This window comes from Uloborus diversus, chromosome 1, assembly GCF_026930045.1.
Source record: "Uloborus diversus isolate 005 chromosome 1, Udiv.v.3.1, whole genome shotgun sequence".
Classification (NCBI taxonomy): domain Eukaryota; kingdom Metazoa; phylum Arthropoda; class Arachnida; order Araneae; family Uloboridae; genus Uloborus; species Uloborus diversus.
This window is the reverse complement of record NC_072731.1, coordinates 24,662,020-24,677,723: the sequence shown is the minus strand read 5'-3', so window position 1 is coordinate 24,677,723 and position 15,704 is coordinate 24,662,020. Positions and strand designations below refer to the sequence as shown.

Here is a 15,704-nt window from a genome sequence, read left to right as displayed (position 1 = left end):
CTCCTCATTTCCCCACCTCCATATTTCATTTTATTTTATGAACCCCATCTTATTCGGCTCGGCATTTCGGTTTTGACTCGACAAAAAAAGTCGTCTGCTGCCGCTGCTTGAGTGGTACCGACGAGGAGTAGAGCTGCGCCGGATAAGCTGTTCTCTTACAGCTTGGAATTTTCAATAAAAAGTGGAAATGAAGGCTCAAATATTTCTGTGATGTGTGAATTTATATTTTTGTGAGAAAAAAAAACAATTAATGAAAAAAGGGGAAGATGTGTGACATTTATGTAACGAAAATTTTTGTATTTCTCACTTTTGGAACGTGTTTCTTCATTTTTACTGTTTCTGCTGCCAGGAAAAGGTAACTGTTTTTTTAAAAATTAGTTAAGGCATCATTGCACTTGTTTTCTGAAACACTTGTTTTCTATACATTGCATATTTTCTGAAATTAACGATAGGAGAACATTTTATAAATTGTATGAGACAATATAAATAAATGAATAATGAAATACTTATAAATAATAAGCATCAGCAGTGCTAAACAGACTTGCAATGGGAAGAAAAATCTTGATGTCTAACAGATGAAGAAATGCATAATTAATTTTAAAGTTTGAATTTGTTTTTGGCAACTTGAGGTTTTGCAACCAAGTATTGCAGTGCAATAATTGGTTAGCGTGTTATTGCACTTTCTATCTGGAACAACAACACTTATCGTATTTTCTAAATTTAAGAACAGGAGAACATGTATAGAGTGTGTGAAACAAAATAAATAAATAAACAAACAAAAAATGAACTAATCATAAATAATAAGCACCAGCTATGTTGAACAGATTTGCAATGGGGAGAAATATCTTAATATCTAACAAATGAACAAATCATTTAAGTACCTTTAAACACATGAACTTGTTTTTGGTAACTTGAGGTTTTCGCAATCAAGGATCGCAGCCACGTTTTAAAACTTTGTTTCTTTACTTATTTATTTATTTTTGAAGATATTCTAAATGAATTCATTTAAGTACCTTTGAACTAATACTTAATTTAGGTATTATTTAAAGAATAATCTATATCAGCGGTTCCGAACCTTTTTTCTCTTGCGAACCCCTTTTAACTTCTTGAAGAAGTTGGAGAACCCCCTGTGCAATAAGCAACAATTACCAAAAAAAAAAAAAAAATCCTCACACGATAATCAACAAAGAACGCAAACATAACTACAAAAAATATTTCTAAAAACAAACGCAGTTTTTTTTCCTCCTTTCTTTTTTGGGTGTTCTTCAATTTTGAAGGAAAAAAAAACTTCTAATGGAATGTTTGTGGAATAAATGAGCTCAAAGTTTCGCTAAAATATCGGACAATTTCAGTCTTTCATAAGATTCCGCATAAAATTTGGGCCTGTATTCATTTATGTATATGTGTAAAAATCCCTTTCACGCAGAAATGTTTCCCAAAAAGGTAATAAAATTTTTAATATGTCCTTTTCGGACACAACAGTACATTTATTTTCACAACTGAGTTAGAAGTCAATTTAAAAATGATCTTAAAAAATAATTTTTACAAAACTGTTTTAGGTAAACTAAATATTTTTTCTGCCAGTAAAATGAGATCTTTAAATTTATATCTTCTTCAAAAAGACTACAAATCCAGTTGCTTGCGCACATTAATCATTTGAGTGCTGAAGAATTTTCTTTTCCTTGTACTAAAAATGCGAAATAAGATGCGTATAGTTATTTTTGTTTTATCTAATTTTATTTTATAATTTGATTTGTCGAATTATTCAATTGTGTTTGTTCTTTATAACGCTTTTATTATAGTATTATTTATTTCGCTAAAACATTTGAAATTCCATTAAAAAAAAAAAAAAAAAAACTTGGCGCGTTAAGCGATGAACTATACAGTGGAAGGATTATTTTGAGTTTTAAACCTTGTCAACATTTTTATGTCTTTTGGCGAATAGTTTTAAATTCCAAAGAGACTTAGATAAGTTTTTTTGAAAAGGTGTGTACGCATTTTAGTTGAAGAAAAAAGGATCATTTCACATCAGAAGAGGGGTGAGGGGCGTGAATTTTTTTTTTTTATTCAACGGACTTCCTTTAAATTCTTAGCACGAGCATCGCCGTGCGGGTGCTGCGCGTCATTAATAATAATAAAAAGAAGTGTTTATATCAAATAAATGCTCTGAAATGCTCCAAAAATATTAAATACAAACAATATCCAACCCAAAATAAATTGCAAAAGAAAAGAAAAAAAGTATTTTTATTTTAGAAAAAGAAATACGATAATATTTACTGCCAAAGAGGGGAAAATATTTTTTCTCATTAATTTTATTTTCATGAATTTAATCCATCATGCCTGATAAAAATCGTTTGCGTTAGTTTTAGCAACACCGTCTGCAAAAAAAATGCCGGAAAATGAGCAATATTTTGTGACTTTTAATTAATGACTCGTCTAACTAAATCCCCACAGAGATAAAATCAAGTAAAATGGGCTCCTAGGAAAACTCCAAATCTTTCGGTACCTTCCTCGAGCTTTAGTTCTGGGTTGTTTACAGTGAAATAGCTGGATATACAAACACAAACATACGTAATACATTATTTTGAAATTTAAACAGTTGTCCCCGAAAGTTAATGGAAGCCTACTATATTGCAATGAAAGCAACAAACATTCAATGATTGCTCAAAAATTCAGAAAACAGGGAGAGGGGAGCCAGGTGCTTCAGCGTAACAGTTCATTGCAAAAATGATATTAATGTTCATTCGAATATTATATTCTTGTTTACATCAAATTTTGGTAAATATTCATTCTTTTGAGAATGAAAAATGAAAACGTTTGAAAGCAAAATAAGATTCTGGTTGTTGAAAAATACAAAATGTTGGAAAAAAATTTCAAAAAATAAAAAAAACTAATAATTTTTTGTGCATTTTAAAAGCTCCTTAAATATAGACATTACTATATGTTTGTCAATGAAACGCAACTTACAGCTGGGGTGGAAGGATTTTAATGTTAAATTAACATCAGAAACATTGAAAACATTACATTGAGACATGTTCTTACCATAACTAAATCATGGTAAGATTTATAAAACCCCTGGTCGAGACTAAAACCAGGGTCCGAGAAGCGTATACAAGTGTCCAACCTGAAAAATGTAGTCGTCCAACTCCGACAGTATCATGATTAGTTCTGCAATTTTTTTGCACTGTGACGAATATTGCTGTTGATTAAATTTCTTAATTTATTCAAAGCTTGTGATGCTGCAGAACTAAAATGTAGAGTTTTTTAAATATTTATGAATCATATATTTCTGACTAAACTCCACAACTACGATAAACCTTTTGAAATAACTAATTTGTATCAAGCTAACTTGTTCAAGGGGTTGTTTCCTTTAGTCAAAAGTACTACTTTTAGTCACTAAAGTTGGTAGAATGAGCAAAAAATAAATAAATAAATAAATAACATGGATCCAGAAAATACTTTCATTTTTCCAACAATTATTTTTCAATCAATTTCTTTTAAGGTCCGATTTTTCAAACAAGGCGTGGTCTTTATGACGTCACGAATGATGCACTTTGCCGCATATTATTCCACTGGCGCGCTGAATGTTTTTAGGCTTCCTGTCTACCGCGTTTCCAGGATATGGTAATTCAAAAGCGAATTAAATATTGTATATGGCTGATAGCAAGTAAAAGTTTTACTTGCTATCAGCCATATCGTTTGCACTACATATGAGTAAAAAAGCGAATTAAATATTGCGCTCTGCGTTTATGGGAACAGTGAATAAAATTGATTCTGCGCATCGATTTAAATATTTTTTTTTTAAAAAAGTAAACTTCGTCAAATTGTTTAAAAATTGATCAAGTCCTATGTTTTTAAGCATGCTCTTTCAGAAAAAAAAATACTTTTCAAATTTCGGAAACGACCCCATTTTTATTTCTTAATTTTGGATAACTACATAGTACTTTAAGAGAGTTTTTGTTTCTTTTCTTTTTTCCTTTTTTCCCAATAGATGCAACAGCCCTGACAAAATAAGCGCGAGGAAGTTAAAGGTAGAGAAAATTTAGCACAAAGTTAACCAGAATGACAGCATTAAAATTGTAACGCGGCACCTAAAAACTCAGCGTTAATCGGCAGTGCAATGGAGCTGTCCTTTTTTAATCTACAGTTTAATGAAGCGGACGTCAGATAAATCAGCGTGAGTGCTTCATTTTGACAGGATGGCACAGGAAGTCATGGCTGGAACGGGGTGTTAGTTTTCTAAAACGAAAGTGTTCCTTTCTCAAAAGATAAGAGAAGAGGCCGTTCCAAATGGAGTAAATCGTCTGATCTTTTCCGTACCCCGAGCGTGGGCATCTGTTATTAAATTAATGCTTTCTAACTCTTTGAAGGAGCTGGTCCCCAACTTTTTTTTTTTTTTTTTTTTTTGAGCAATCTCGATTTTCTAACTGTCCTCACTTGGTTGAAGTTCTGAGGGCGTGTTCTTGAGGCGTTTTGAGTTACTTTTCAGGTTTACCATCCTCAACGCGCGGGTGTTCCTCCAGGGCGTTGGCGTCCATGATCACTAGAAATGACTTTCTTTATACCTGACCCCCCCCCCCTCTTGACTTTCCTTAATCTTCTATAGACAAAAAGCCTCTAAAGTGAAAAACAGCATTCAGCTAACAGCATCTAGCATCCATCATCCAGCCGCTGACATCAATTTGAATTTTGACGTCTGAAATTCAAATTATGTTTTTTCCAATGATGATTGCCATAAGAGCTATCTGTAGAAACAAGAAACCCAACGAGTCTTGTTTCTACAAATCCTATCCTATCCGCACTCCTATAGCAATTCTTGATTACGAAAAACATTATTTGAATTCTATACACCAAAGTTTAAATTAATGCCAGGGGCAGGATACTAATTGTAGTTATTTTTTTCAAAAAATTGATACCAACGATTTTCCTCATTAATATAAACATTTCAGGGTGCATTGTGCAGCCTGAAATAAAACATGCCAGATTCCCAGGCATTAGAGAAAAATTATAACAGTCAACCCAACTTGTTAGTTATTGCTATTATTATCAAAAATTAGTTTTTAAAGTATTTTTTAAGGAATTTTTTTCAGTTATCATTCCATTTTTATTTATCTTTTTTTCTTTCTCAACAGCTTGTGTAAAAATTAAATTCCTTAATCATTTATAGTTACATTTTATTGACTTAATTTGACCTTTTATATACTGAGTAAATGTTAGAAATTGTAACCAATGAATATTTCCATTATTATATAACTAGAAAGTCGTCCGTCAATGTATGACGGGCGAAAATTACTTCTACTCTTCTACATTTTAACGAAGCCATTGCCTGTTTGATGATCTTTTGACAGTTGAAATTTTAACCCTAACTCCAGGGAATTAACCCTAAACTCTAGTTAGATAGTGTTCATAGTTGACCACTTTTTCGTTTCTTTATTCCCCTGAAATGACAGTCTTACCAGTAAAACAGTTAAGTAACCGGATTCAGTTCAGCCTTGTCAAACTAAAGCATTTCCCTGGATGTCATATATTACCAAAAAATATTATCAAATTATCATGCCGTGCCGCGAGTTTCATTGTTGATGACGTCAGGAGCGTTACTCGATCATTTGCTATTATATATATGATTATTTAAATATTGATTTCCAGAAAATGTTTTCGTACATGGACGACGAGGCTCTCCGGAATTATCATATGTCATCTCTGGGTTTGGTTTCGGTAAGGGTTAAATAGTTGGAAACGCTGAGTTAGTCTCTTGAAATTCTTTCATGTTCTCTTCTGATTTCAGCAATAACTGGTGTTCATACCAAGTGACGAAAACAGTGTCCTGCACAGAAGTAAATGGTACAGAAACTTACATGGGGAGAGATTTTCAACCATGTTATTGGCCGTACAGTGGAAACTGCGGCGGAAACCTCAGGTACATTTGGAAAACAAAAAAAGGTTTTGCTCTGAAATATGTATATTTTGCTGTTAATTAGTCAGGTGTCTAAGAAATCTGCTTCGCGTACATATCTTCTTAAGAAATTTGTCGTTCTAGAAGTTTTAATTTATTATTCCGTCGTAGGAATCTTCGTGTTTGTTACTACCTTTAGCAAAAAGGGAAGTATTGTATTCGCGAAAAAATTTTCACTGAAAAATCAACCTTAATTTCCATTTTGCTCAACCCCGAATGAATGTTGAGTTTTTTTTTTCGACTCGACCACACGTGGATAAGTGCTTAAAAACGTATAGACATGCGAAATATCGATTTTGACTATTCCCGAGTTCATTACAACGAGTTTTCTCGTGACGTCTGTATGTACATATGTATGTGCGTATGTGCGGATTTATGTCGCATAACGCAAGAACGATATGTCCTAAAAAGTTGAAAAGTCGCCAACTTGGCGACAAACTTGGCGATTTTTTTTTTTTTTTAAATCTGGTTTTAATTTGGCTACTGTTGGTGATATTTAGAGAGTAAACTATTGAATCACATTAAAGTTTCCAATAATGGGAAAATGACATTAAATTGGAGTAAAAGGAATTCATGTGATGCACACATCAGCTCGTTTTTTAATGTAGCAGGGGTGCCCACTTAGGGGAGGTCAATGCGCAGACTGCGCCTGTGAAATTTTAAGGGGAGGAGGAGATATTTTTTACCTTTTTGGGGGGAGGCTCTTGCTTTTTTTTTGGGGGGGGGGGTCTTTGCAATATTTAAAGAGATGCGCCTTTGCTCTTAGGGGGATGGGCACCCCTGAATGTAGCACCACGTTCCATTCCAATAAAAAAGACGCTCTGAAGTTTCATGTGAATGGCCTCCTAGACATCATGTTACAATGTCTAGAGCCATGCAGACTACAGAAAGTATGACGACAAGATGAGACAGTGAGATGAAGCTTAATACTTTCTTAAAAACTAAGACTTTAGTTCGAGAAGTTGGAACATTCATTTCTGTTTACGCTAGTATTTGAAAATTTGGCCTGTTTGCTTCGACTGTGTGTGTGTGTCAACTATATAAATCCGCAAAGTGTAGTGATTAACCCGTAGCGGAAACATTGCGACGCTGCGTCGTACGTCACAGATTCTTGAGAAAGTTTGCAGACTGTTTTTTAGTTGGGGGCAAAAATAATGTTAAATTCTAGCGAATAAAAATTTGTACCCTATTTTCTAGTAGGTAATCCATAGGTAGCATATACTCATATTTTTTAAGTTCAGCATCATATTTTTAAGCATTTTTCAATGCGAATTTAGATTTTACGATTAATATAATGTCGGCCTTTCTTGCAGACTATTTTTAGGATCTTACATTGGTGTCGGAGATTGCTGAGATCTGCTGGGCTGATTGATAGCAAGAATTATAAAAACGAAAAATAACATATTTAATTTTGATTTATCACAATCCAGTTATAAATTAGGTTTTTCTTCTTCTTTTTTTTTTTTTTTTTTGGCTAAAAAAAAAGCTTCTTTTCGATAGTTTTTCTCACTTTTTGATTATATTCAAAACATGTATTGATTTGTTATTACCCGACAACGTTAGCTAATTGCTGTGATGAAACAATTGGCTGAAAGACATCGAATGGAACATAATACAAATGAGAACGACTAACTTCTTATCTAAAACCAGTAGCAAACTGTTTTTCTTTTAAAGTTCGTTTCCTTGACGTAAAACCATTTTCGTCCTTTGTTAGGGTCCTGAAGAGACCGAAGTACGTGACAGCGTATAAAGTAAAGACTGAAACCGCTTGGAAATGCTGTCCTGGATATAAAGGTCCCACGTGCGAAAAAGGTAAGTTTCAGTTTTGAAGTTACCTGCTATCATATGTAAGAAAGATAAAAGGAAACACTAAGGTAGATGAACCTAAGGTGGCCAGAGTGGTCCTAAGTCAGACCAGCCCCCAAAAATTGAGCAAATTTAATTAAACAAAAAACGGTGTACTGCATAGTAAACATCTATCTGCAGTGCAAATGGCAAAATTTCAAGTAGTTACCTGGATCGCAATTGTATGCAGTATTTTCACTTTTGAGAAAGAGTAGTTCTAACTTCCAGGTATGAGTACGTTTTAATTAACTTAATTAAACATTAAATTTTTATTTTATTTAATTAATTAATTAATTAATTTTTTTTTTGAAAAGTACATAATAAAATCACTAACATTTACAGTGAAACTTCGGTAACTCGACTACCCCGGTAACTCGACATTTATTTTTCGTATGATTGTTTCAGTACTAAATTCCAATGGGTGAAAACCTCTTTAACTTGACACACCTTTGCAGAAGTCCCTATAAGTTGATATCGATCCCCAATCGCTACTCTAATTCAATTTTTGCGACCAACATTCTGTCATATTGACCTCTTCTCAAAATTTTACGCTGAGGTTTCTTGGTTAGTCATTCCGTTTCTGGAAAGCTCTTTTAGAAAATTCCATCCTTTATCCAAAGGAGTCAGTCAAGTCACCACACTCTATGCTGTTAGTGCAATTCTAAAAAGTTAGTGCTATTCTGCTTGGAAAAGGTAGGATAAATGTACCTATGGAAGATCTTTAGAGAAAGAAGGCATCCTGACATGTTTTGCACATGCTATTCACATGTTCTGAGCAGGACTTTTTATCCTTAACAGGCCTGACTGACAAGCAGGCCCGCCGCAAACGGGCGTGTAACGCGTACGCCACGCTAAAGGGGTGCCAAATTCAGCCTTATTGAGTTCTGAATTTCATTTCAGATTTTTTTAACCCCCAAAGTTAAGAAACAAGCATTTAAGTGTGTTAAACATTTCTTCTCGAAAAAACTTAGGATTTTCCTGTGAGACGCTTAAATATTGGTATTGAGAAATTGCAAAACAGCTCCAAATACCGGTGTGAAGTTTACCGGTTTTCTGCCGTGAGCAGGTAAGTGCAGTAACTGCAAATTTTTTATTTTGTCTATTACTCATCCTTTTTTCATCCTGTCTTACTCATCCTTTCAGCATGGGTTTCATCAGATGTTTCGGTGTCTGTTACTGGGGGTCAGATCTCTTTTTCAAAATTGAGCAAATAAAAATAGAACTAACTGATTCAAGGGATTCAGAAGCAGTCAAACGCTTATGTGAGATGTTGTTACATGACGGAGAAATAGTTTAAAATGTCTAAATACATTAAAAGGCTCAGAAAATATTGTAACCTCAGAGCAACGTCTTAATCATGTCTGTAGCTGGTGCCGTTACCCTATCAGTTTCCAAAATATTAATATCGATTATTTGTATTCATTTTTTTTTCTCTCTTAGATTATGGCAATACCACCAATGGATATAACGATTTCAAGAGCACCAATCAAAACAAACCGCAGGTAAGTATACATAATTTCACTTGCTAGAATCTATTTTGTTATACAGTGCAGTCTCACTAGTCCAAATTAACAAATATCAGATCTATTCAGATTAGACATTAGAATATGTTGGAGTATACATATTTTTCTGTAAATTCGAATGAACGTTAATTTATTTCATGGTAATGAGATGCTGAGGTAATATTATTTGTACTTCACGGACTCATATCATTTTTTCAGGATTTTTAGCCCATCTTTTCGAGAAAATCGAAGCAAAAATTTATTGTTATTTAGATAGTTGAAACGCTTGTAAAATTATGTGATCAAGATAAATAAATTAACTAAAGAGACTGAAAATAAAATTTAAAATTTCCGAATTTCCAGCCGTAAATGCAACATAAGAAACCAAGAGGAGAAAATAAAAATAATTGTGAAGAAGATGACGTGAATGCAAGCACCATTGTGCATTGACGAATTCCCTCCCCCCTCCCGACCCTCGTTAAAAGCGATGAGCTGTCAAATCAAGCGACAACAAAGCATGCCTATTCTAGAAAAGAACAAAGGATGAAATCCTTCGAAATATAATGAAAGAGTCGAATTCTGTTTTATCGAAATCCAAGGAAAATTTCTTTATCTACCGTTAATTCTATATAATTCGAGTTGAGGATTACCTAATTCTTCGCTAAAACAAGATTTTTGTTTTAACAAATTTCGCTGAAACGGGATTTGACTGTACTTATTTGATATAATTTGTTCCATCAAGCAAATTTAGGGATTGTTTAAATGTTTGGATTGATAAATCAGTTTTGATTTACAAAAATTTGTCGAAAGATTTTTTCATTGCAATAAAAGTTATGTAATGACCAGGATTTGATTTCTAACAAGGGAAGAAAAATAGCTTAGGATGGGTAAAAAGGCTAAAGTTGAATCTAATCCGTAAAAGGGGTAATACTAAAACTGAGCTCCAACGAAGTTCTATGTGAGCTACGTCCTCCATGACTGGAACTCAGATTATACGTACTAAAAAAATAACAATGTGCATTCAAATGTGCATTCAAATGAGATACCTAAAATATGCAGTAACACTTTTAAAAAGTTTCACTAATACTTCTTTGCTCGAAAATTGCACTTTGACCCCCCTTTCTGATGATGACCCGCTCCAAAAACAGATCCGCCCCTTCATGGAGCAAAGTTATCACAATGTCAAGTTAAAAATAGTTGTCCTTTCTATCTTATACATATAAAATCTGAGTATCTATCTATCTATCTATGTCCAAGCTTCTTCTCCCGAACGACAGTGAACTGACCATCGAACCAGGTATCGATGGATTCGTCATCTTCCCGTCTTCATGTTTAGCTATTTAACATAATCCTCCGATAATAATTAGCGGAGATATCAATTAAAAACTATTAATTATGATTCTTAGATTTCAAAATCAAATCCATATTTTTCGAAGGCTTTCCTCCATTCAAATTATTATTCAGTGCTTCAACTCAACTTTCCTCAACAACGCTTTTATTAAAATGTATATCGGGTGAAGAAAATCATTGAGATGAAAGATTTGTTGCCATTTTTTTTTCTCGAATATGAACAGGTAAAATTCTTGTTTTTGTTTTGAGGCTTTTCCTGTAATCAGGGGATTTAAAATGTTTACTTTTTGGGGATTTTCCGCAATCTGCTGCAAAATTTCACTGATTTTTTTTTCTTTTCTTTTTGTCCAATCCTGAGGGTTGAACAGGCGTCACTTGACATAACTTTTATTTTCGAGGTAGACCGTGCAAAGCCGGGCGACGCAGCTAGTTTTGTTAATAAGGGGTGAAATATAGATCAAAACAATTATTCATACAGAAAATGGCACAAAGTTGATTACTATAATAAATCACAATTTGCTCTTCAAAATTTTCTCCAATTAAGCATTGCCCTTTGTCATTCGATGTCATTTCAAAAAAAAAAAAAAAAAAAAAAAATATCTACTTGGCTACCAGAAAAGGCAGTGTTAATTTCCACGAAACAGTTTTTCATCGATCATCCGATATTTTCTTCTTTGTAAAGAACAAAATGTTTATTTTTCTTAATTTCTTAAAGTCAAAAAAAATCTGAATGTTAAATACGAAGTAAGATGCATTTTTTAAAGCTGTATTTATGGGTTTATATATAAGCGTCCATATGCAAAATTTTAAAAGGGGGGGGAGGCTCCGATAGTTTCCCATGGTTTAGCAGGATATTTTCCCCATGGAAGCCGATATCAGTTCAGATTAGAGTTATTAAACTTTGACATTTTAAATAACTTATTCATTAATGGCTGAAGAAGAAATGTTTTTACATTTTTGCAAAGTACTAAAAGCAAGGAAGTTCTACTTTCTCGGGGGGAGGGGCTTGAGCCCCCACTCTCTTCCCCATATGAGCGCCTATGGATTTACATGCACTAACATCAAAAAATAAACAAAAATCTGGAATTGCATATTCATTGCATACTGTCCGGGCTATAGTTATGACAGAAATGCCATGAAATCGAGCCCATGTGCTCTATTTCTTATTTTTGCCTCTATCTCCTTCTTCTGTAGGTGAAATGGCACACGAGACCTAATAATGAGCGAAACAATCCCAAGACCTATCCCGTTCTCCCGCCATCGTCGCCAGGAGACGATTCTCGAGTGTCTCGTCCTGCTGACTGTCTCTGTCCTCCAGGCCCACAAGGTCCTCCAGGAAAAGATGGTTCCAAAGGGGATCGGGGCCTCCGTGGGGATCCCGGGCCACCTGGTCAACCGTCTGTTACCAGTGACTCGGGGCTTAGAGGTCCTACTGGTGAACCTGGTTTACCAGGTCTGGAAGGAAGACCAGGTACGATATCTAAAACCATATTTTTTAAAGATCGTACTTTCTTTATCTGTATATATACGAGTATTACCGTGTTTGGTAACTTCTTGCCTGGTATACCTGAAATAAATCTAGGCAACACAAATGCTTAGTTATGTCCGACCTAAGTTAGGGCAAGAGAAAAATCGGTGTTTCGATTCCGTGAAGCCAGAATTCAGTTCTTCCAATGCATAGTGTGAATTTCACATTTTCCCTTTCCAACAACCAACAAGTAGTTACGCCAATCGATACTTCTACTTTCAATCAAGAAAGAAAACTAATATTTTAAACTCGATGACAATTTGATTGACACTGTTAGGAAAAAACTAATAGAATGCACAAAAATTCATTGAAAAGCAACATCCGAAACAGAAAAGCAGATCAAAAAGGTGGTGCCTTTAAATGACAATGTAATGAAAATATTTCTCTTGCTTCGAGTATATGAATTACAGGATATAATTCATATACAAATTATATACGCAATTCATAGCGTATATAATTTGACTATACGCTATCTATATCGTTATTTGCAAATTATTCGTTAATGAAAATAACGAAAAAAATTGTAGAGAAATGTTTTCTCATTTTTTGGAAAGATGGTGTCTTTGATTTCTGCTTCTAGGAAAAGAAAATTTTTAGATATAAGACAGAAAGAAAAAGGAAACTGAAAAAAAAAAATCATTACAATTACTTTAGTTGCAAATTTAAAGTGAAGTACTTTTTCCTTGACGGCTGAAATACGTCGTGTCGTAGTGATTCGGCGTTGACCTCTTACTCGACCAAACTAAATTTCCTGGTCAATTTCGCATCATGAGGGTTTTGGTGCATCCATCTGGTGAGAAACTAAGCGTCAAATTTCTTCGTAATAGTGATTCGCCAATTGGGCTGCCAAATGAGAAAATGGATGCCAGTCTTGAAAGCTACTAGGGCTGCAAATGACGATAAGCAACTACCCAGCCCCACTAGGAAAAAAATAACGCTGTTCAGAAAGAATGAAAGAATGACTTGAAAATACATTGCACATTTTTAGAAGATCGTATTTAAGGGGTGGATTTTTAGGGTTTAAACCCAGTTCAAAATTTTCAAAACTATTCGAAAAAAGTCTTTTTTTTTTTTTTTTTGCTGAAAAAATTACCCTTGCTATTTTATTTTTTATTTTATTTTTCAATTACATTTGAGGCAGTGAGAAACAAAGGCATGTAAGTGGCAAAATTAAAAATTTCAAGATAACCAGTACACATGGTATGTGAACAACTCCTCTGTCTTGGTTCAAGAGCTTGTACTAGCAGCTCTGACAGATTCTGCTGTATAGCATGATTTAGAAAAAAAGTTCAATGAAAGCCTACCTAGGACGTTATGTTTAAACGCGTTTTACTCAAAACTTGAAAATGTTTACTTAAATCCCTTTGCTTCTCACTGCCTCATTTTAAAAAATGAATTATTATTATTGAAGAATTGCACAAACTCAGTACTTTATGTGCAGCATTTATTTTTATTGTAGTTACTGCGAACATCTTTTCTTACAAGGTTACAGCGTTTTCTTTCAAATTTTAAATACCTGCCGCAAACAAAAACATCAAACATCTTAAAATATAAAAGTACCATATACTCTGTATTTAATATATCATTTACTACCAAAACATATGAGTTTACGAAGCATTACTTCGATTGCGCTTATTTATGAGTAAACGCATCTTATCTTTTAAGTTTTTTAAAATTATCGAACATTTAACAGGGGTGGAGTTATGTAGTGGACACGTCAGATTTATTTCTTTCATTTATTAGATAAGCCATGTTTTGGGCTTGCTCATGTGAACTCTCTTTAAGAAGCTCCCCCCCCCTCCCCCTCCATTTGAGGAGTTTACTTTCAAAACGGATTATGTCCACCTATGGAGAAAAAAAACGTTTTTTTTTTTTTTTTTTTTTTTTTTTTCGTTTTCAGAATCTCTAATATAAGCCCTATCGACCCATGAATTTCTGTCTTCTCGAAGTGGTTTATATCGACTGTTAAAAAGTGCGTAAACATTGGTTTTACCACCTAAACGGTGTATATCCGTCCCTTTATTTTTCGCCAGGTCTTTTACAGCAAAGTAGAACTTATCCTTTATTTGTTGGTATCCACACATTCATGTTCATATCAAAAGGCACATATTCAAATTTGAATTTACCGCATCTAATTCAAAAGTAGTTCACAATAAAATAGTGGAGCGAAGCACTGGCTGAGCATTTCCAATCAAGCATGATACCCGTCCGTATTAAAAGATCGCAGCACCTTGCGCCTTGTGCAAGACTTATCAATTAGGCAAGCGCGACCTCAAATTGTGATTACTACATTAATATTAAATAATTGATTACTATTAAATTGTGATTAATTATGATAAAAATTTTGATATATTAATACCTACAACGTTGTTATTTAAATCGGCTTGGGTGGTTTCGTTGTCTATATTTAATTGGATCGAAGTTCCTTTTCTTTTTTTGAAATGTTCGACGGAAAGAATAAAGCAGGTAGGAAGGAATATAATATTTACAAATGTTGAATATTTTGTTTCAATTTTAAAGTTTATTTCTGAAGAAAATGTGTTTTTTTTTTTTTTTTTTTGAAAAAGGGATGACATCCACTGTTTTACACCAAAAAGGAATATATCCAAAATAAAATTCCCAATTTAGGTCTGATATAATTGTGGAAAAATTCCTAGACTTATGCCAGTAGTCACTTGTTATTCTACCAAAACATTGAGAAATATTCGAAATACTAACAGTTAGTGTTTGTGACTAAAACTTTTTTTTTTCGTTTTGCCAAAAAAAATATATAACTGGATCTAATCCGTTTTGAAAGTAAACTAAAAAATGCGTGTTTTCATGCAAAAGGGATGATATCTACTGTGTTACACCAAAAGGGAATATATCCAAAATCAAATTGGCAATTTAGGTCTGATAAAATTGAGTAAAAATCTTGAGAACTTATGCCAATAGTCACTTGTTATTCTATCAAAACATTGTGAAAAATTCGAAATTCTAACAATTAGTGTTTGTACGCAAAACATTTTTTTCGTTTTTCCAAAAAAATTGCTTCCGTAAATCTCGGCGATGATTAAACATGGGGGGCTATGGGAATCTTGCAAAAAATCGACAAATCATTGTTCATTTAAGACAGCACTTTTGTCTTATTGCTTCCGTTTTATGTTGAAACTTTACCTCCACCGTGTCGAAAAAAAAGGCGCATTTCCCATAAGCATAAATTACATTATCCTGTGTTAAAATTTTTATCTCCCAGCTTACACCATTTAGTTTTTTTTTTTTTTTTTTTTTTCGTTTTGATGTTAATGTCCAAGTCTCTGACACAAAAGTAATTTTGTGTGAGGGAAATAATGCAGTACAGTGAAACCTGTGTAAATTGACCGCTTGCGATACTGTTAAAAATTCAGGATACTTTTATGGTAAATATTCCTGTAAATGGACAGTACAGAAAAAATGCAGTAAATTGTACCGAAAAAAAAAATAAACGATTGCAGCGCCAATTGATACACCACGTCACTTACAGTGCCAAGCACATAGCCCCGTATTT

The 15,704-nt window shown here is 33.7% G+C and overlaps 1 protein-coding gene across 1 annotated transcript in view; it reads left to right on the top strand.

Moving 5' to 3' along the window:
* Positions 1-66: 66 nt before the first annotated feature.
* The window catches only part of LOC129234488 (collagen alpha-1(XXVI) chain-like), a 33,229-nt gene continuing 17,591 nt past the window's right edge, over positions 67-15,704 (top strand). The window contains exons 1-5 of the mRNA XM_054868486.1: positions 67-355; positions 5,786-5,917; positions 7,668-7,765; positions 9,239-9,300; positions 11,845-12,121. Of these exons, the coding sequence (XP_054724461.1) occupies positions 267-355; positions 5,786-5,917; positions 7,668-7,765; positions 9,239-9,300; positions 11,845-12,121 (658 nt within the window). The 5' untranslated portion in view covers positions 67-266. The remainder of the gene's footprint in view (positions 356-5,785; positions 5,918-7,667; positions 7,766-9,238; positions 9,301-11,844; positions 12,122-15,704) is intronic.